This window comes from Pseudopodoces humilis, chromosome 10 (genome assembly GCF_049639895.1).
Source record: "Pseudopodoces humilis isolate 2021_Gansu_Grassland_sample_001 chromosome 10, ASM4963989v1, whole genome shotgun sequence".
NCBI lineage: Eukaryota > Metazoa > Chordata > Aves > Passeriformes > Paridae > Pseudopodoces > Pseudopodoces humilis.
This window is the reverse complement of record NC_142209.1, coordinates 31,399,048-31,421,250: the sequence shown is the minus strand read 5'-3', so window position 1 is coordinate 31,421,250 and position 22,203 is coordinate 31,399,048. Positions and strand designations below refer to the sequence as shown.

The 22,203-nt window shown below is 54.7% G+C and overlaps 1 protein-coding gene across 2 annotated transcripts in view; it reads left to right on the top strand.

Annotated features, from left to right (window-relative positions):
- The first annotated feature begins 17,765 nt into the window (after positions 1–17,765).
- The window catches only part of NEGR1 (neuronal growth regulator 1), a 180,116-nt gene continuing 175,678 nt past the window's right edge, over positions 17,766–22,203 (top strand). For both annotated transcript variants that reach the window (XM_088060569.1, XM_005532764.3), the window contains exon 1: positions 17,766–18,019. In XM_088060569.1, the coding sequence (XP_087916695.1) occupies positions 17,850–18,019 (170 nt within the window). In that variant the 5' untranslated portion in view covers positions 17,766–17,849. The remainder of the gene's footprint in view (positions 18,020–22,203) is intronic.

Below are 22,203 nucleotides of genomic sequence, written 5' to 3'. Positions count from 1 at the left end.
GGGAGAGGGGAAGGCCTTTGTAGCTTATATTTTGTGTCCAATACTTATCTGCTGTTAACAAGCCAGCCAAATTGCTGCCTCCACTGGCTGTAGGAACACTCTGAAGAGAGCAGGGCTCTGCCCTGTGCTGCTCTCTGGGCTGTATTTTATACCCCAGGAGCACACTGGTGAAAAGCTCACCCTGTTTCCTCCTGCAGGTCGTTATGAGTCATTCTCAGCCTTCTTCTTCCAAAGGCTTTGTATAAAATCCTGATTATTTATTTCAGCATCTCCTCCCTCAGGCTGTTTTGTAGGGCAGTGTTTGAAGGCCATGTGAAGGAGTGAATGATGTGAGTTTGCAGTTGTTCTCTTGCTCTGCTCCGTGGGCAGGAATGCAGATTGTCCTCAGCTGAAAGTGCTGCTCAAACTTTCGTGTATTCAAATGATTCCATTTATCTGCTGTGTTAATTTTCTGTGGCCAAAGGCCCAGTTTATGTTCTTCTGGATCTCTGGGCTATTCCTGGGCTGGCTGGGGTCAGTAACCCCTCTTGGAGTGCACTGGGAGTGACCTGTTTGGGGATTGTCAGGTCTGCCAGGACCCCTGGTTTCTTTGTTAGGAAGTGTTAAAGGCTGGGATAAAACCTGTGTGAAGCCACCCAGAGGCTGCCAGGGAGGCAGAGCTGCTGTGGCAGCCTGGGGTGACCGAGCACAGAACACAGAGCTCAGGCACAGCTCTGCAGGTGCTTCAGGCACCAGTGAGGGACACAGCCACTTCTTCTCCAAGGGATTAGGTTTCCTTCTCCCTCTAATTAAAATAATTAAATGGTATTTAATTGTAGGCCTTCATCTGAGTCCTTGTTCCATCTCATGAGGTGGTTTATTTGCATTACCGCATTTGTTTCCAGGAATGGGTGCAAGTCCAGGCCATTTTCTGCTGCTGATGGCCCAGGTGAGGCTCCCAATGCTTTCACCTTTGGCACTGGGTGGGAGCTGTACCCCAAAGCAGGGCTCAGTCACAGCACATCCCCCGCAGTCCCTGGGGAGCTCCTGCTGTCCCCTGGGCTGTGCTGAGCTTCTCCCTGGCTGCTGGTGCTCCCCAGAGCCCTGGCTGGAGTTCCTGGGAGCACAGCAATGTTCCTTTGGCATCCTGGAGCGTTCCCACAGGTTCCACCTCTGCCCCCACGCCTCCCCTCCTGTTTCCTTCTGTGCTGGGGGCATCTCCGGGAACCAAGTCATGCTTGGGGATGTCTCCATCTCCCTCATGTGCTGCTGCTGCTTCTTGGGTGGGAGCTGTGGATAAAGGGGAAAGCAGGGATGGCTTTTAATCTCCTGTGTTAAAGGATCAGGTTTTTCTCAGGACTCACGTTGTGTTTTGAAAAGATGAGGCTGAAGCACCTGCTGAAGGCTCAGAAGGAACTGAGGACTCCCAGCAAGCCTGCTGGAATTAAGAATAGCTTAAATTATGGAGTCAGGGTTAGAGACAAAGACAATTTTCCGTTTAGTCTGTCCAAATTCTTTGCAGGAAGCAGGAAAATCACAATTCTAGGTTTTTATCTCCCTGGTTGATTGGCTGTTCCTCCTGAAAAAGTTCTGGCACTGAATTACTGTGGCTTGTTTGCTCCCCAGGACCGCAGGGCTCAGGTTTTTGGATGGTTATTCCACATTTGCTGCACCTGTGCTGCTCCTTTCTGCTGCTCCTGGAGCACCTCTTCAGCCAAGATGTATTTAAAGGATTATTGATGGAGCTCTGCTGACCTTTCCTGTGGTTTCCTGGTGTGGATTTGTGTTCGGCTGAGAAATGGAGCCAGTGTTGGATTTCCCCCATCTCTTCCACCACGAGTCAGAGTTGTGGGATGGTTTTGGAGAGGCCTCAGAGCCAGCCCAGCCATGGCAGGGACAGCTCCCACTGCCCCAGGCTGCTCCAAACCCATCCAGCCTGGCCTGGGACACTCCAGGGATCCAGGGACAGCCCCAGCTGCTCTGGGCAAGTGACCCACATGGGAATGGGTAAATCCAAGTGTAAAAAACTGCTTGCAATGGATGATGAATGAAGGCTGCTGGGAGCAGGACACGTCCTGATCTGTTCAGTCTCCTTGGGATCAGAGCTCATGTGCGGAGAGGGAGTTGAAAGATAAATGTCACAGGAGAGGTGCAACAACTCTCCGGGCTTTAAATGATCAAAGGCTCCCGAGAAAAGCCTGTTGTCAACTCTTGACGCCGTGTCACAACTCTTTGTGTCAGTCGTGAAAGAAAAACAAAACAGAGATGATTTCTGGAGATACAAGCAGAATCATCTGTGTCTCCTAGGTAGAAACGCAGCTGCTTATTAGGAGGGGCTTTTCCCCCTAAAATGTCTTTTAACTGTCTGCTTACAGTGTTATGGCTGCAGGCAAAACGGGATCTGCACATATTGCATTGCCTCTGGCTAGCAAATGTTTCTGGGGTTTGTAATATTTTAAGCAGGTAGCAGGAGCGAGGCTGCGAGTCAATCTGGCTACAACCAATCAATTATTCACAGCGCACTTCCAGCAAAATCATTCCAAGGAAAAGTCTCTTGCCACTCACTAACAGGCATGCAGACAAAGAAATTATGTCTATAGCAAAAATAAGCAGCTTACAGTGTGATTGCCAATAAAAAAATCAAACCTAGCTTGCTAGAAAGAACTCCACCTGCTTGCTGAAGAAATCTGTCAATTGAATATATTTTTAATAAGGCGATGGATTTTGATGACTCAGAGCTGTGGTTTGGGAAGAGTTTTAGTTTCAGCTGACCCAGACTCTGCACATGAATTTGGTCAAGGTAAGCATTTTGCCATCCCCACAGTGGGCTTGGGAAAAATGCTGCTCCTGCAGAGGGGTCCCAAACCCCAAACCTGCCCGAGGGGTTGGGGTGGAGGGACCTTAAAGCCCCTCGTGTCCCCCCCGGTGCCCTGGGCGGGTCCCCCCACCCCAAACCCCTCAGTGTGCCCCAGCACCCACACGGGACAGGGCAGGGTGTCCCCGGGGTCCCAGCAAAGGCAGGGCAGGACGGAGACGTGCGGGCAGAGCTCTGGCACACAGGAGGAGCTGTTTGCTGCCCTGCTGCCCCCCGAGAGAGGGGAGTGCTGTGCAAGGCTCCTCCTGACCCTCTGCTCATCAACAGGAGCCAGCAAAACACATTTGGACTTTATGGAATTAATTTCCAGCAGCTGCTGTGTGCTGTGCCACCAGATCAGCTGTGGCTGGTTCTGTGACAGCGCTGTGACATGATTTCATTGATCTATATGGTATTAATGGCTATTCTTCATCTCTTTTCTACCTTGTTTTCCCTGGTGTAGCTGCAGTTTCTCTCTTTGCATGGTTTCTGCAAAGATCCCCAAAGGAATGTGATCCCTGAGGGGTTCCTGGTGAAAATACTCAACTACAGGGAGGGCTTTGCCCAAAGCAGCCAAGATCTGTGCTAGTGTAGCCAGGAGGGATCCCTGATCCCCAGGGATTCTTTGTGGGGTCAGAGATGAAATTACAGGTCTGTATTTCAGATATAATTGCAGTTCCTTTCACTTTATTTATTGGATCTTCCTGAAATGAAAATACCGTCAATCAAAGGGCTGAACTGAATATTGATTTGGGTTTAATTCCCCTGGTTTTAGTTTTCCCTCATTGGGATACTCCCTGAGTAAGATGGTTCATAGCTTTACTGAAGAGTCACTCCATCCTTCCCTGGCTTTTCCTGAAATAACCAAAAGCACTGAATCAGATTCTTTATTACTTTTTTCTTTTGTGAAACTTTTTTCCCCGTATAAGTTCTCCATCAGAAGAAAAGAAATAACTTGTCATTTAGTTTAATAAAAGATGGATTTATTTTTTGCCACTTAATCATGTTTGAAGTACGTGTCGATGTCAAAGATCAAAATCTTTCTGGAATTTGAGGGGGGAAAATAATCCATTTTGAACTTCACCTGTCAAATACTCCTACCTTGTGGGATCTGGGAGGCTTATGAAATTTTAATTTGATATTAACCTGAATGGCACCTGGGAGAGGCAGGAGCAGCCTCCCCTGGCTCCTGGAGGGTTTGGGGCATTGATCCTTGCAGGCTGGGCTCTGGGGCTGTCCTGGATCCTGCGGTCCCAGGGGATGGATGCTGATTGCTGAGCTTCAGGCAGGAAACAGCTTCACCTCTTCTGCAACAGGGAAACGTCTCCTTGATGTCAACCCCAGACTGATCAAAGTGAGAGGATAATTTCAGCAGTAATTTATTATTTTTAAGTGGGTTTTTTTCTTGTCTTCTCATGCAAGACAAGAAAAAGGCCTGCTGGAGCATAAAGCCAGCAGAAGATAATGTTGGCTGTGTGGAAGGAAACCTATTCACAGGTTCATAATGCAGCCCTGTAAAGGAGATTGCAGCCAGAGCCCCTCATTCAGGTGCTGAACACAATAAAATCCCCGAGCAGTGCCTGTGCTGGCAGCTGATAACCCAGCACAGTGACCTGGGCACTGGGAATTGTGCTGCACCCAGCACACCAGGGCTGTCCTGCCCTGGGACACCTCCCAGAGGTGACACAGAGCCCGTGTCCCCTCACCCTCCCAACAGCCCCAGACTCCTTTTTACCCAAATTATTACTTTCTTTTTTCCCTGTACGTGCTACTAAAATTTGGAACAATCTTCATCAAAATGTCAGTTTTTGTTAGAAATCATTTTCCCTAAAAGGGCAAGCTACTTCTGTTTTATGTTGGAGCTGCCTTGTGCTCATGTAAATCGTTCCCATTGATTTCCCCTTCGCGCTCCGTGGAAAGGAGATTTTATTTCTTGGGTCTCTGCAACCCCGACTGCTGGGGAGCGTGGCTGGGTTTATATTTCATAAATATATTGCAGGGATTATATTGTGCTAAGGGTCAGCTACATGTCCACAAATGGCAGATTTAAATGTCTCAAATGCGGTTGAGATTTACCCAGCTGATATTAAATAGCTAAATTTCAGCCTTTAACCGGAATAATGGGAAAAATCAGAGGCCTGGGTTTTTGCTGGCCATAAACATCAGTGAGACCTTTTCTTCTTGTTTCCCGTTGCTTTGCTTTGGTATTTATATTTGCTTTTTTTAAAGCAGTGCAGCGCCCTATATTAAGGGTTGACAACTTAATTATACGTGATTGATCTGCTTATTTTGAGTGAGTTGTTAGCAGAATGCAAATGGCAAATGTTATTTTTTGTTGCTTTTGGTGTCTGTGAGCAGGGGCAGGGAAGGAGCCACCCCAAAGCCTCTCTGCTGCCAGGCACGGGCCTTTGGGTGGGCAGAGCCCCCCGGAGCACCGAGCGCAGCCTGAGCCCCGGAGCACAGCGGTGCTGCCCTTCCATAGCCCGGCTGGCCTTGGATCTTCTGAATCCTCCAGCAGGGCTTGGGCAGCGCAGGGGATCCCCACGGAGCGGCCCCTTGCCGGGGCACGGGCACTGGGCGCGGGCACCGGGCGCTGGCACCGAGTGCTGGCACCGGGCACCGAGCGTTGGCACCGGGCACTGGGCACCGAGCGCTGGCACTGGGCACGGGCACCGGGCACCGAGCGTGGGCACCGAGTGCCAGCACCGAGCACTGGCACTGAGCACGGGCACCGGGGGCAGGAACCAAGCGCTGGCACCGAGCACCGGGCACCGAGCGCTGGCACCGAGCACCGGGCGCTGGCACCGAGCACCGAGCACCGAGCACCGAGCGCTGGCACCGGGTGTGGGCACCGAGCGCTGGCACCGAGCACCGAGCACCGAGCACTGAGCACCGAGCACCGAGCACCGAGCGCTGGCACTGAGCACCGAGCACCGAGCGCTGGCACCGAGCACCGAGCACCGAGCGCTGGCACCAGGCGCTGGCACCGAGCGCCAGCCGGGCTTTGGCTGGGCACAGCAGCCCCTTGTCCAAGGCAGAGCCCAGCTGGGCTGTGCCCCCAGAGCTCCTGGGGTCGCTCCTGCCCCGCAGGAGGGCTCTGGAGGGGACCCGGCCTCGGTGCTCGGAGCATCCTGGGCTGGCTTTGCTCCGGCCATGGCAGTGCCACCATGGCAGCAGCCCTGCCGTGCCTCTCCTGCCACCTGCAAGGCTCTCTGCCTTTCCCAGGGCTGTGCTGCTGCTGCCTGTTGCCCCCTCAGGGATAAACACCCTCGGTTTCTGCCCTCCAGGGGCATCAGGGCCTCTGGGCAGTGCCAGTGCCACGCCACTGCTCCCTAGAACTGCTAGCACTAATTACCAGCAAATGCTGGGAATTCCAACATCAGTTCCCAGATTTTGCTCCGGGCAAAGCCACTTCCAGTCACTCTCCTGTGCTTCGTTTCCTGGAGGGGTCAAATGCTGCTGGCAATTGTTGTATTTTCTCATTCTGCCTTTTCTTGTGCACAGGTAAACCAGAATTGGTTCTGGGATTTCAATTAAGCATTGAAATTATGTCCCAAATTATTTAAAATAATATTTTTTGCATAGTTTAATTTCTTTCCCCTTGTTGCTGTGTCAGACACAAACATTTCAGCCTTGTGCATTACACCAGTAGAACATCTCTGCCTCTCCACCCAGAAATCACATTGCTGCTTAAAGTGGATCATCACTGCATTTATTGCTTTATTATTATTTATTGCTTTATTATTTGCTTGATTGTTTTTATTGCTTTATCCTCGATTAGACTTCGTTTAGACTCAATTCTGGCCTTTGCTCACCTGCAAATCAGAGCTGACTCTTTGTGCTGGAAATTCTGTCCTGATGCTTTCTGAAATCTCCGGCCATGGAAGCCAAGAGTTGTTTCTGAGAGCCAAGAAAGTGAAGTGAGTGCTGAATCTCAGGATCCCTTCTCACTGAAACCTGTAAATCTCTGGTTGAAGACCCCAAGGTGCTGCTGCTTTGGTACCTGGAGCCTCCAGTCTTTGTGCAGCTGGGAGCAAGGAGCAGCTCTGAGTGCTGGGCCATGGCAGGGGGGCTTGGGCTGGAAACAGATACCAAAAGCTGGAAAAATATAAATTATGATGACACAGGCTGGTTCAAATGCTGAAAAATCTGCCTTTGCAATTGCAGGCGTAAAGGGGAAGGGGAAATGTTGATTATTGCCTGCCAGGACCTCTGTAGAAAGGCTTCTGTGGGCATCACGGATCCTTGTGGAGAGGCGTGGCAGGAGCAGGCCAGCAGACATCCCAGAAATGTTTGATGTGTCCCACACGAGTGACCCACCTAGGGACACCTTAGATTCTCAGACACAGCCAGTTTAAAGTTATTTTAAATGCAGATGTCATTTCTTTGTTGCCCCCTCCTGTGAGTCAGCATTTCAGGGCTGAGCTCCTGGTGGCCGATAAAGGACAATCCTTGCAGGATTTCTCTCCGATGGGGCACTAATGGAGTTTCTCTGGTTCCTTCATTTCATAATGCTGATAGCAGCAAATTCTCATTTTGAGCTTTGTCTTTGTGGGCACAAAGCCACAAACAGGGCTGGGGCCATCAGCTTAAAAAAGAGGGGATAAAAACCTGCTGAAGTGTAATAAACAGACTTGTGCTCGATGGAATACCTATTTTCTTGCTAAGGCCAGGCATTTCATTGATATTTCAGTTTGAAAAAACAGTAATTAAAGAAATTCCAGGTAAGTCACCAGATGTTTGCTTTTGGGGCGATAATATCTGAGTGATTCACTTAATCTTGCTCTGATTCGGATCAGTATTTAAAAATGTGCAAATGAGTGTTTCATGGGCAGGTCCTGGAGCTGATCTTTGAGCAGGTTTTGGAATGCCTAAAAGTCAGAATTTTGAGTGGATGTTGGAAAGCTTCTCTTCCCAAGGTAGCCTTTGAGCCAGCTCTGTCTGTGCCAGCTCCAGCGGTGGTGGCTGTTACACGGGAAGGAAATTGGCTCAGTGTGAAAAACGAGCTTCACATCATTTTTATAGCATTTAAAAGTTTAATAAAAAAAAAACAATTAGGAGAAAAAAATAAAGTATACAGATACAGCCAGGTGTCTCTGCATTCAGCTAAGAGAGCACACCTTACTGACAAAGGATTGTCCCTTAAAAACAGAACCCTGCTACATATCCATAAATTCTCACACATATTCATACATTCTTCTTAGGATCTTTGGTGTTCTTCTGTTTAGTTTTCTCTTGCCCCCTTCCCAATAGATCAATCCTCTTGGTGCCATTGAGATTTACATTCTCTGATACCAGAAATGCAATAAATTCCTCCCCCAGAGCTCTGGTCACTGCTGTCTTCATCTGGATAAGATAGTTTACAAATGCAGGAGTTCTCCAGCTATTTTTTTCCTCAGTCTTTGGGTTATACAAACAAAAGCAGTTTTTATTTTAATACTATGCCATAGCCCAACATATATATGTATTATACTATTTCTAAGTTTCATCAATAACAGAAATAAAGAAAACTCTATTAATACAACAAAATTTCTCATTCTTATACACATCACATTCATTTTAATATTTGCGAAAAGCCACCAATATAAAATGTATCTATAACACTCAGGCTGTGTGTGTGGAGTGTGTGTGTGTGTGCCCAGGGAATTCATGTCCCAGGAATCACGGGGGTGTGCAGCAGCCTCTGGGAGCAACTGGGCTTATTTTAGAAGTCTATCATCTCCCAGCAGACTGGGGGTCATCTCTTGTGGTTATTCAATTTATTTGACAGGTACGGCTTCTTTTTCAGATGCCACTCTGAGGCTGGAGTGGGAATACTCAAAGCCTGAGCTGCGTGGTGCTGCTCTCAGATGGGGGAGATAAATCACATTTTGCAGTGGTTAGTTTGTGTTTTTCTGCTGTTTCACCTCCTCTCACACAAACCGTTCTGTGTTTGTGAGGATAATTGGTCTCTGGTAATGTGACTGTGAAATTCCATTTCTGTTCTCAGCCAAGAGCATGGCTAAAGTTGACTTTATTTTCATTTATTCACCCATTTTCACTAATAATGGCCAAGCTTGGGGGGCCCTTGTGGCTCTGCACAAGTCCCTGGCAGGAGGGGACAGCCGGGGGGATTTGGGATCTGCTCCCAGGAACAGGGACAGGAGGAGAGGGAACGGCCTCAGGCTGGGCCAGGGGAGCTCAGGGTGGGCAGCAGCAGGAATTTCCCCATGGAAAGGGGGGTCAGACACTGGAAGTGCCCAGGGAGGTTTGCAGTGCCCATCCCTGGAGGTGCCCAGGGAATTCCTGGAGGTGACACTCAGAGCTCTGGGTGGGCATCGGGCACAGCTGGAGCTGCTGATCCTGGAGGGATTTTCCAGCCTCGCTGCTCCTGGGATTCTGAATCCATTCTCGGTTTTGGCAAAGTGCAGGTGCCTTTTCACTTCCCAGCCCTGTGAGAAGCGGAGATTGATTTTTTTGGAGCAATGATGAACCTTTCTGATGCTGCTCTCTGCCCACCACTCACAGCTTCCCCAGCCCCTGTCGTTAGTCAAAGGCAATGACTGATATGCAAATGTTGTTTCCTATGAACTCCAGCAGTGCCGTGATTCCAGCATCAATTATGGAAGTGCTATAAGGCACGGCTTTGTAGCATCGCTCTGAGATTTACAAAGGCGCTGCCAGGAGATTCCTCAGGTTTTTAATCTCAGCACCCTAGGAGAAAACATGCAGTCCACACAGCCTCCCCATCTGATATTTTATTAATGAGATTAAATGAGTAAGTAAATTATACATGTAAATCAAACAGAAAACAGAACGGGATAATATGAAGTCAGCACATTAATCAATTTATCAGCTTGGTTTGTTTGATGTGCTGTGATCAGCATCTCTGTATCCTCCAGCCACTGTGCTGCATACCAAAAATAAAGAGCAGAATTCCCTCACTCCCCTTTAAGAGCTGACTTCCCATCATGCAGATATTCCAGAACCATGTGGATGTTCCTGTGCTCTGGGGTGACCCTGCTGAGCTGGGACTGCTGTGGGCATTTCCAGCCTCACCATCCCGGGATTCCGGGATTTGACTGGGGCAAAGCCTCAATTTTCCAGAAAACTCGTGTTCTCTTTAGAGTGCTTTGGGTGAGAGCACCAAGGGATGCTGTGACAACGGGAGGGAGGTGGCTTTGTCCCAAAGGGACGCGTGTGTCACCCCCTGGACAGAAAATCCCTCCCTTGCTCTCGTGTTCCTGGCAGTGCTGGGCCAACAGGGCTGTTTGTGCTCGGGCAGGGGCTTTTCCCAGCTCCAGGAGCTGCTGCTGGCTCTGCTGCTCCCCCTGCTCGGCCCAGCCAGCCCTGTCCCCACCCGGACCGTGTGTGACTGTTTGTGGGGACAAACACCCTGAGGAGAGGGTGAAACCCCACGGGAAGGGATGATCCGGCTGCTGAGCAGGGGAACACGGCTCCTTCCCCTGCCCGAGCCTTGGCACGGCTCTCCTGCCCTGGCTGGGTTCTAAACTGGCTGCTGGGAGGGATCCCCGCTGGGCTGGGAAATGGTTTAAAATCCCTCACTTGGGTGAGGACTGTTTTGTGCCTCTGCAGGCTGCAAACCCCTGGGGGAACAGCTGTGCTTTGTTTTGTGTGGGATACACTGCATGTCAAATCCTTGGGCTCTAACGTGGCCGTGTGTGCTGCAGGGATCCTTGGAAAGATGTTTGTGCCCTTCCCTAGAGTTTGAATGGGGTTTTTAGGTAATTCACCACATTCATAAAGTGTTCTGGCTTGGCTCCAGACCCTGAGCTCTTTCCCACCCCCAGTGCTCCTGTGTTTGTGTTTGTGCTGAGCCCTCCTACCCAGGAGGAGCTGTGTGTGCAGGGCAGGGATCCAGAGCCCCCCTGCACAGGGGACAGGGATCCAGAGCCCCCCTGCACAGGGGACAGGGATCCAGAGCCCCCCTGCACAGGGGACAGGGATCCAGAGCCCCCCTGCACAGGGGACAGGGATCCAGAGCCCCCCTGCACACAGGGAGGGATCCAGAGCCCCCCTGCACAGGGGACAGGGATCCAGAGCCCCCCTGCACACAGGGAGGGATCCAGAGCCCCCCTGCACAGGGGACAGGGATCCAGAGCCCCCCTGCACAGGGGAGAGGGATCCAGAGCCCCCCTGAACAGGGGACAGGGATCCAGAGCCCCCTGCACACAGGACAGGGATCCAGAGCCCCCCTGCACACAGGACAGGGATCCAGAGCCCCCCTGCACAGGGGACAGGGATCCAGAGCCCCCCTGCACACAGGACAGGGATCCAGAGCCCCCTGCACACAGGACAGGGATCCAGAGCCCCCCTGCACACAGGACAGGGATCCAGAGCCCCCCTGCACACAGGACAGGGATCCAGAGCCCCCTGCACACAGGACAGGGATCCAGAGCCCCCCTGCACACAGGACAGGGATCCAGAGCCCCCCTGCACACAGGACAGGGATCCAGAGCCCCCCTGCACACAGGGAGGGATCCAGAGCCCCCCTGCACACAGGACAGGGATCCAGAGCCCCCCTGCACATGGGGAGGGATCCAGAGCCCCCCTGCACAGGGGACAGGGATCCAGAGCCCCCCCTGCACACAGGACAGGGATCCAGAGCCCCCCTGAACAGGGGACAGGGATCCAGAGCCCCCCTGCACACAGGGAGGGATCCAGAGCCCCCCTGAACAGGGGACAGGGATCCAGAGCCCCCCTGCACACAGGACAGGGATCCAGAGCCCCCCTGCACAAGGGACAGGGATCCAGAGCCCCCCTGCACACAGGACAGGGATCCAGAGCCCCCCTGCACACAGGACAGGGATCCAGAGCCCCCCTGCACACAGGACAGGGATCCAGAGCCCCCCTGCACAGGGGACAGAGCTGGGGGGTCTCGGTGGCCCCAGAGCCTTTTCCAGCAGGGCTGGGGCTGGAGCGGCTCTGCCTCCTGGGTCTCGCTGCAGGGGGATGTGGCACCAGTCAAATCCTGTCAGGCAGGACAGAATCCAGCTCGGTGACATTCCCAGGGCTGCCAGCGCGGTAATTAGAGCCCGTGTTTTATAAATAGGCACCCCTGGATTTGCTCCTCCTTTGAGAGTTCCTTATTATCCGTGTTTTCCGCCGTGTGATGCGGGCTGAGCGTGTTCTGCAGCCTTGTTCTGTCACTTTGGAACCTGCAGAAACCATCAGATCTGTGCAAGGGAGCCCCTGCTTCCCCTGCCCAGAGAATTCCTGGAGGTGCCAGCTTGGATGGGAGCTCAGCAGGATTCTCCCAGGTTTGGGAGTGTGGGAAATAATTCTGTATTTTACTGCACACACCTGTACGTGGTTGTGATAGATCATGTAAAAATGGAAAATGCGTTTTATGGAGATTTTGGCATTTGCTTTCAATCCTATTAACAAAAACCCCCACATTTGTGCCAGGAATGCTGAAGTCATTGGTGACAGAGACACTTGAAAGGAAATTTCTGTGGATTCCAATGCTTGACAAAATCACAATTTTAATTTTTCAAATGTAGGAGATTTCAATAATATTAAGGAATAATAAAAAGGAGACAGACAAAAACATTTAAAATGTCAGGGTGCTGGGTATGAATTTTCTGTGATTTATCCTTGTCTGCACCTTCCACCCCTTTTCCAAGTGGAGTTTTCAGGGAGTGCCTTTTGCAGAGCCTTTTCAGGCTGAGGCTGATGCCCCGCTGGGATTGGCCTGGGTGAGCTCTTTCTTCTGCAGAACCATCAGAAACTGCTCTTTGGGAACTAAAGCTGACAAATTCTCAGGGTGTCCTGGGTGTTTGTTTAAATTTTAGGCAGCTTGAGACTGTTCAGAAGAGCACTGAGCAGTGGCTGGGTGCTCCTTGGAAGGGCTTGTGCTGCAGCACAGGAGGAAAGTATCGTCCTCATTTTGCTACAGGAGAAAAACCAAACTGCAGCTGTATTAGAGATGATTACTGAGAATTCCTAGGCTAATTGGAATTATTACTTTTTTTCCCCCTCTAAGATATTAAAATAATATTTAAAAACTGGGTTTTACCTCCAGGAGCACTTTACTGATTTCCTCTGTGATTCTGCTGTGCTTTGGTCATTGTGGAAATATTTAAACCTTCTGAAGCTTCTGTGAATTTGGACATAAACCACAACTCTTAAAACTCAGTGTGGCGTGGGTGGGCTTTTGGATTTTTGTTTTTGCTGTGTCCCCTCCTTGTCCTGTCACCTTCTCTGTCCTGGGAGGGACCTTAAATGTCACCCAGTGCCACCCCAGCCATGGCAGGGACAATGCCACTGTCCCAGGCTGCTCCAGCCCCAGTGTCCAGCCTGGCCTGGGACACTCCAGGGATCCAGGGGCAGCTGCTGAGTCCTGGCAGGATGGACACTGTGCCCAGTGCTGTGTCCTGGCAGGATGGACACTGTGCCCAGTGCTGTGTCCTGGCAGGATGGACACTGTGCCCAGTGCTGTGTCCTGGCAGGATGGACACTGTGTCCTGGCAGGATGGGCACTGTGTCCTGGCAGGATGGACACTGTGTCCTGCTGGGATGGGCACTGTCCCAGTGCTGTGTCCTGGCAGGATGGACACTGTGTCCTGGCAGGATGGGCACTGTGTCCTGGCAGGATGGGCACTGTGTCCTGGCAGGATGGGCACTGTCCCAGTGCTGTGTCCTGGCAGGATGGACACTGTGTCCTGGCAGGATGGACACTGTCCCAGTGCTGTGTCCTGGCAGGATGGACACTGTGTCCTGGCAGGATGGACACTGTCCCAGTGCTGTGTCCTGGCAGGATGGACACTGTGTCCTGGCAGGATGGACACTGTCCCAGTGCTGTGTCCTGGCAGGATGGACACTGTGTCCTGGCAGGATGGACACTGTCCCAGTGCTGTGTCCTGGCAGGATGGACACTGTGTCCTGCTGGGATGGGCACTGTCCCAGTGCTGTGTCCTGGCAGGATGGGCACTGTGTCCTGGCAGGATGGACACTGTGTCCTGGCAGGATGGACACTGTGTCCTGCTGGGATGGACACTGTGTCCTGGCAGGATGGACACTGTGTCCTGGCAGGATGGACACTGTGTCCTGCTGGGATGGACACTGTGTCCTGGCAGGATGGACACTGTGTCCTGGCAGGATGGACACTGTGTCCTGCTGGGATGGACACTGTGTCCTGGCAGGATGGACACTGTGTCCTGGCAGGATGGACACTGTCCCAGTGCTGTGTCCTGGCAGGATGGACACTGTGTCCTGGCAGGATGGACACTGTCCCAGTGCTGTGTCCTGGCAGGATGGACACTGTGTCCTGGCAGGATGGACACTGTGCCCAGTGCTGTGTCCTGGCAGGATGGACACTGTCCCAGTGCTGTGTCCTGCTGGGATGGACACTGTGTCCTGGCAGGATGGACACTGTCCCAGTGCTGTGTCCTGGCAGGATGGACACTGTCCCAGTGCTGTGTCCTGGCAGGATGGGCACTGTCCCAGTGCTCTGCTCACTGGCAGGTGCCAGCCCAGGGCCATGCTGCCTGTGTTGCCCACGATCTGTTCCCGAGGGGAATGCTGGCTCTGGGACACAGACCAAAAGCACTGAGCCTCTTGGAATTTATTTTTGTCATCCAACTTCCATCTTGTGTCGCCAGCGGGAGGGAACGGGTGCAGGAGAGTTAAACACACAGAAGGAAACGAAGCAAAAAGCCAAGTGTGAAGTCTGGGAATCAGTCTTGAGTATTTGTGCAAACTGTTGAACGAATACTTGCAAACAACAACTAAATTTAGCTTTTTGAAATGGTTCTAAACAAAAATACACAGCTGAATTACCAGGAATTATCATATGGCGTTAGCCAGGCTGGGTTTGAGGGACCTGGTGCTGGAACAGCCAAATGCAGTCAGAACAAGCTGAAGGGTCCTGCTGCCCTCGTGGGCAGCGTTTGCTCCAAAGGCCAGTGGAGCCTGAGCTGGGGCAGCAGCCCTGGGCTTGTCCCCCTGTGCTGGCACTGCTGGGCACCTCCAGCCTGGACTCCATGGGCTGGGAGGGCTTTTCCACCTCAGGCATTCTGTGAAACACTTCTTCTATGTGTGCACACATCTTGTGTGAGATTTCCCCTCTTTCATTCTTTATTTTCCCACCCCCAAATTCTTCCTGGGCTTAGGGAGGAGGTGGGGCAGATTCAGATGAAAGAATTCAGTCTCCAGCCCAGCCCTGATTGGCACAACTGCTCTTGCCCCCTGACCTGCTCATTTTAACATTGATCTGCAGATAACAGGAAAGGCAAGATGGGAATCTGAAAATGAACAAATAAAAAGCTTCATCTTTGCTATTGCTGATTGAGATTTGTAGGATCTTTTGCTAAGTGACTAAATGGTGCTGGGGAGATGTCTTTTGTCCTGCTCATTCAAAGAGGAGCAAATTATTTGTTTAAGGTCAAGCCAAAGGAACATCATTGGACTCACGAAAGGTTCCAGAGCTCTCTCTGAAGTTAGAGCTGGGCTGTTCCACCCTGGCTGTCTGTGGGTGAGCTGAGCCCAGGATGGAGCAGAGCACTCAGTGACAGCTGTGTGAAGTTTGTCCCATCCAGGTCCCAAATCCCGTGTGGCTCCTGCTCTCGGTGGGACTCCCAGAGCTCCGGTGCTGTCCCCCACAGGCTGTGGGAGCTCTGGTGAGCACAAACCAGCGTTTGCTGAGTGTTCTGCCTCAGGAGTGAGTGCATTTGGCAAATATCTGATGAGCTGTTCCCGCTTTCCCGGTCTGCCAGGGGAGGAACCGTGTTCCACACAGAGCTCTGCCAGAGGAGAGTCCGCTCTGCTGCCTCGGAACCCTCCTGGGGCACACCCCCTTGGTTAGAGCTGTGTAAATGGAATTATCCAGCTTGGGTACATCCCACAGGGGGATGGAAGGAGGAGCAGAAAGCCTTGAGGAACAGGGGTGGGGGTTTTGCTGGTCCCCTTGTGTTGTCACAGCCCTGTCTGGGTTCTTGGAGCCTTGGACCCTTCCGTTTCCAGCTGTTCTCTGAGGGATGAGTTTGGCTGTTCCCTCCAGCAGCTCCTGGTCTGGAGAGGCCCTGGGGGAGGTGACTGAATCTCTGAGTGGGTGCTGGTGGGAGCTGAGGGGTGGGACAGCTCCGCCTGTGTGCACAGCATCCTGTGGCCAGGCAGCTCCTGATGGCACAGAATCGTTCCTGAAGCGCTTCTGACACTCCGTGCTCAGCCTGTGCTCGTGAGGAGCCGCTGCTGCCCCGTCCCGAGCCTGTGTCCAGTGCTAAAGGAATTGTGTTCAGTGCTCTGGGCAGTGCTGCCAGCCCCTCTCTTCCCCCTCTCCCTCCTTCCCAAGGAAGCTCTGTAGCGCCGTGTGCTGCAGGAGAAAGGGCAGAATTCCCTTCTGTGTACACTCGAATTCCTCCTGGCAGCTGGAAACATCTAAGGGGATGTGGTACCGAAGGGAGAAGCTTCCAGGAACGGGGATCTGGGTTTGCTGAGGGAGCGAGCGGAGGGAGCATCCTGATTATCGTCTCTTTTAATTGGAATATTCCACTCCCAAATCCTTCTGATGCAAACTGTGGCTGGGGAGGGAGGGCGCACAGAGCCATGCACGCCCTGGCAGGGGATGAAAGGGAGATGATGGCACAGGGACAGTGGCACAGAGGGGCCGGGGCTGTGGGAGGGACAATCGGGACATTGTGTGGGCCAGATGTGCCTGACTCACTCTGGGAACAGCCCCAGTGGAGCAGCCCTGCAATTCCTGTTCCTGTGCAGCCTCTCTGCAGCTCCAGGGGAGAGGAATTCCTGCAGGGACCCCGGCTGAGCCCAGCGAGGTGCAGCCGGGGCTCTGCTGCTGAAAGCTGGACCTGGGAAGTGTTTAACCTGGAATGTTTAACCTGGAAAGGGGAGTCTGGGTAAACAGAGGCAGCAAACAGAATCCCTGCTCCGTGTGTTTGCCACAGCCTGGCAGGCTTTGTGTGTGTGTGTGTGTGTGCTGGAGAGGACCCCGGGGGAAAAGAGGCTGCTCATTCCTGGCTGTCTACAGGGAGTTCAGCTGCCGGGGGATTTGTGCTTTTTTGAAGGTCTCTGAGTGTCCCAGTGGAATTTTAGGAAATAATCTGTCAGTGCATTTATGTTCCTTGGTGAAAGGCTTTTGATGCTCTTGTGGAATCTGTCAGGCAGGGTCTCCGGATGCCCTGCTGGAATCTTGGGGGAAAATGTTGGTGGTTTACCCCTCCTTAGTGTGAAGGTCTCTGCCTGTCCTGGTAGAATTTTGGGAAGTAATCTGTCAATGGATTTTTGTTCCTTGGTGAAGGCTTCTAAATATCCCAGAAGAATCTTTCAGTGGATTTTAGGTCCTTGGCAAAGGTCTCTAGATGCCCTGGTAGAATTGTGGGAAATAACAGATCAGTGGGTTTCAGCTCCTTGGTGAAGATCTCCAAATGTCTTGGGACAATTTTAGGAAATGATCCGTTGGTGATTTTTCTTTCTCCTCGGTAAAGGTCTCTGGCTTTCCTGGTAGAATTTGGGGAAACAACCTGTCAGTGGTTTATTTGCTTTTTGGTGAAGGTCTCTAGCCTAGAGTCTTTCTTGGTTTGTTTTTTTTTTTCCTAAGTAGAATATTGGGAAATGGGAGTGCCAGAGTGGGAACCCTCTGTTCCAGAAAGGTCTGGAGGTTCCAGCGGGTCCCAGGGGCCGCTGGCCGGAGCCGCCGGTGCCGCTCCCAGCGCGGCAGCCTCGGCGCTGGTTCTCGCTCCGCGCCGTGCGGGGTGGGTGGGCCGGGGCCCGGGGGGGCCGGGATGCCGGGGAGGGGGGGGCGGGCGCCCGGGCACAGAGGGCCGAGCCCCCCTCCGCCGCCGGGCCGGTTGCCAAGGCGACGGCTGCGTGGCAACGGGGCTGGCAGCGGGGACCGCCCGGCGCCGCGCGGAGCGGAGCGGGCGCGCTCCCTCTCTCCTCGCTGGATGCTGCGGCGGCCGCCCGGGAGCAGCCGCGCTCCGCCGAGCCCAGCCGGGGCCGCCCTTCCCGGGAGCAGCCGCGCTCGCTCGCTCTCGGCCGCCGGGGCCGGCGCGGAGCGGAGATGGTGCCGCTGCTGCGGGGCGCCGGGGGCTCCCACCGGTGGCTGGCCGTCGTTTTCCTCGGCCTTTGCTGGTTCCTTCCTCCCGGGAGATTCGCCGCGCCGGGCGGAGACTTCCCGGGCTCTGCCGTGGACAATCTGGTGGTCAGGAAAGGGGACACGGCCGTGCTGAGGTAGGAGGAGGCTGCGGGCGGGAGGGATGCGAGCACCGAGCGCCGCGGCTGCCGCTGCATCCCCGAGGAGCCCCGGCCCCGGCGGGCTCGCTGCGGCGGGGCTCGGCCCCGGGGCTGCTCCGGGGGATGCGGGAGCTCGTCCCCAGCGGTACCCGCAGCCCTGCGGCTCCGGGCCGCTCGCCGAGCCCCGGCGTGGTTTTGTTCCGCAGTTTTGCCCTTTTTAAACTCTATTTCGGAAGCCCTGGCTGTTGCTGGAAGTTTAGAAATGGGTTGTTGGGGTGAAATGATGCGGTTCTGGCTCCTGACAGCGGTCCGGGGGCTCTGCGGAGCGAGCGGCGCGGGGCTGTGGCAGGGAGAGGACGATTAAACCCTGCCAGGAGCGTTACCATCGGGATTATTTATTTTGATACATAGTTCTGTATTTGCCCATGATTGGAACGCTGGCTCCACGCCACGAGCAGGTTTTGTGCTTCCCGTGGCTCTGTTCCTGCCTCTCCTAATGGACCCTGGGCTCCTCATCTCTTGACTGGAGCAAAATTTGTTTACCAGCACTCAGACACCACAACGGACTCGAACCTTTCGTTCTGGTTTGTGTTCTGCAATCCTCTGCCTTGATTTAATCATTCCTCCAGCCCCCACTGTAACTTTTCATCCAAGTGTTGTACTTTTGCCTTGATCCTGCTATAGTTCAAAACCCCCATTTTCTCCTTCTCTGGAATTCGGCTGCAGTTGGTTGAAGCTCCTGGCTGGTGAGAAATCTGTGATTTCATTAGCAGCACCTCTCAGCTATGAAGTCTCTGTTTTTTTGTTGGGCTGCCACAGAAATCTCCAGGTTACAATGCATTTTATCTATAAGCATTTTTAATGATCCAACAGTCTGCTGTAAAATGCTGCATGAGGCATTTTCCGTAGGGATCTGGAAGCGTTTTTAGGCTGCTCCTGTTGTAGTAGCTCCTGAAAATACAGTAGATGTCTATGTAGGGCAGCTGACAAGTGGTTTTTATGCGTACCTCAATTATCCTCTGTATTTTGAGACGTGCTCAGGTCCTCGTGCTTTCTGTGGCACAAATGGAGAATCAAAGGAAATAAGAATTCGAGAGTGGTTCATTTGTACTGTTGCAGGGACAGTAACTCGATGTTTTCCCAGGCTGTTAAGCCATAGCCGGTCACTGTTAACCGCTGTTGGATGTGGATGTGTTTGAGCTCCCCCGTGGAAGGGCGGTGTGAGCGCTGCCGGGGTCGGGGCTCCGCTGGAACACATCCCGCTCCAGGCCTGGCCCGGGGCTGGGAGCTGGGAGCGTTACGGAAATGAAATGGGAGCTCTGGGCTGGCAGCACCTCCTGGGGAGGGAGGGAGGGCCCGAGTGTGCTCCGTGCGGAGAGGCAGCGAACGCTGGCAGCGCTGCTGAGCCCCGGGATGCTGGAATGTTGTGTGTGTGTGTGTGTGTGTGTGTGTGCTGCAGCTGCCTCTCACCCCTCGTGCCTCAGCTTCGCTCCTCTCATTTCCCGTGCCCTCGGCACGCTCGCTTTAAACCCGGCCTTATTCCGTTCTAAGCTGGCAGCGTGAAAGGGGAAATGCGGGATCGCGGTGGGAGAGAGGAGCAGCAGCCCCAGGCTCTGCATCCCGAGCCTCGCTGCCCATCACCTCTGCCCCTCGGAGGCTGGCCCTGCTCCACGCTGCTGCTGTAAATACAGCTCGGTGTGCATCGAAGTAATTGCTGTAGCTATTGGAGGGGGTGGAAATCGCCCTTTGTTTAAACACCAACTCCAGCGAGCTGGGAAAAGCCCTTTGGGTGCTGAAAATGGACTTTGTTGCTCCCAGCTCCGGAGCCAGCTGAGCTCAGCCCCTGCACTCGCTGTGCTCTGTAGCTCCCGGGCTCTCCTGGCAGGATGGCCGGGGGCTCCCTGGGGCCAGCACGTGTTGATTGTCCCTCCCTGCTCCGGGTTCAGCCTCCCGCTTCAGCCTCCCTCTGCCAGCGAGGGCTCCAAAACACCCGGCCCGTGAGTGCGAGGGCAGCCGGGTTTGTGTCCCCAGTACAGCCCGGTGTGTGTCCCGGGACAGCCCGGTGTGTGTCCCGGTACAGCCCGGTGTGTGTCCCGGGACAGCCCGGTGTGTGTCCTCAGTACAGCCCGGTGTGTGTCCCCAGTACAGCCCGGTGTGTGTCCCCAGTACAGCCCGGTGTGTGTCCCGGGACAGCCCGGTGTGTGTCCCGGGACAGCCCGGTGTGGGTCCCGGGGCAGCCCGGTGTGTGTCCCGGGACAGCCCGGTGTGTGTCCCGGGACAGCCCGGTGTGTGTCCTCAGTACAGCCCGGTGTGTGTCCTCAGTACAGCCCGGTGTGTGTCCCCAGTACAGCCCGGTGTGTGTCCCCAGTACAGCCCGGTGTGTGTCCCGGGACAGCCCGGTGTGGGTCCCGGGGCAGCCCGGGGTGTGTCCTCAGTACAGCCCCGTGTGTGTCCTCAGTACAGCCCGGTGTGTGTCCTCAGTACAGCCCGGTGTGTGTCCCCAGTACAGCCCGGTGTGTGTCCCGGGACAGCCCGGTGTGTGTCCCGGGACAGCCCGGTGTGTGTCCTCAGTACAGCCCGGTGTGTGTCCTCAGTACAGCCCGGTGTGTGTCCCCAGTACAGCCCGGTGTGTGTCCCCAGTACAGCCCGGTGTGTGTCCCGGGACAGCCCGGTGTGTGTCCCCAGTACAGCCCGGTGTGTGTCCCCAGTACAGCCCGGTGTGTGTCCCGGGACAGCCCGGTGTGTGTCCCCAGTACAGCCCGGTGTGTGTCCTCAGTACAGCCCGGTGTGTGTCCCGGGACAGCCCGGTGTGTGTCCCCAGTACAGCCCGGTGTGTGTCCCGGGACAGCCCGGTGTGTGTCCCCAGTACAGCCCGGTGTGTGTCCCCAGTACAGCCCGGTGTGTGTCCCCAGTACAGCCCGGTGTGTGTCCCGGGACAGCCCGGTGTGTGTCCCGGGACAGCCCGGTGTGTGTCCCCAGTACAGCCCGGTGTGTGTCCCGGGACAGCCCGGTGTGTGTCCCCAGTACAGCCCGGTGTGTGTCCCAGGACAGCCCGGTGTGTGTCCCGGGACAGCCCGGTGTGTGTCCCGGGACAGCCCGGTGTGTGTCCCGGGACAGCCCGGTGTGTGTCCCCAGTACAGCCCGGTGTGTGTCCCCAGTACAGCCCGGTGTGTGTCCCCAGTACAGCCCGGTGTGTGTCCCCAGTACAGCCCGGTGTGTGTCCTCAGTACAGCCCGGTGTGTGTCCCCAGTACAGCCCGGTGTGTGTCCCCAGTACAGCCCGGTGTGTGTCCCCAGTACAGCCCGGTGTGTGTCCCGGGACAGCCCGGTGTGTGTCCCGGGACAGCCCGGTGTGTGTCCCCAGTACAGCCCGGTGTGTGTCCCGGGACAGCCCGGTGTGTGTCCCCAGTACAGCCCGGTGTGTGTCCCAGGACAGCCCGGTGTGTGTCCCGCTGTGTCCCGCTGTGTTCCCGGTGTGTCCCGGTGTGTCCCGGTGTGTCCCGGTGTGTCCCGGTGTGTCCCCGCTGTGTCCCGGTGTGTCCCGGTGTGTGTCCCGGTGTGTCCCCGCTGTGTCCCGGTGTGTCCCGGTGTGTCCCGGTGTGTTCCCGATGTGTCCCGGTGTGTTCCCGGTGTGTCCCGGTGTGTCCCCGCTGTGTCCCGCTGTGTCCCGGTGTGTCCCGGTGTGTCCCTGCTGTGTCCCGCTGTGTTCCCGCTGTGTCCCGGTGTGTCCCGCTGTGTTCCCGCTGTGTTCCCGGTGTGTGTCCCGGTGTGTCCCGCTGTGTCCCGGTGTGTCCCGGTGTGTTCCCGCTGTGTCCCCCCTGTGTCCCCGCTGTGTCCCGGTGTGTCCCGGTGTGTCCCCGCTGTGTCCCCGCTGTGTCCCGGTGTGTCCCCGCTGTGTCCCCGCTGTGTTCCCGCTGTGTCCCCGCTGTGTCCCGGTGTGTCCCGGTGTGTCCCCCCTGTGTCCCCGCTGAGTCCCGGTGTGTCCCGGTGTGTCCCCGCTGTGTCCCCGCTGTGTCCCGGTGTGTCCCTGCTGTGTCCCCGCTGTGTCCCGGTGTGTCCCGGTGTGAGTTAGTGCCGGAATACGGGCAGCACAGCACGGCCGTGCTTTCAGGCAGCATTTCCGTGCCTGGAGGGGCTGGGGGTGATTGCTGTCCCGGGGCTGTCCCGGGGCTGTGCCCGGAG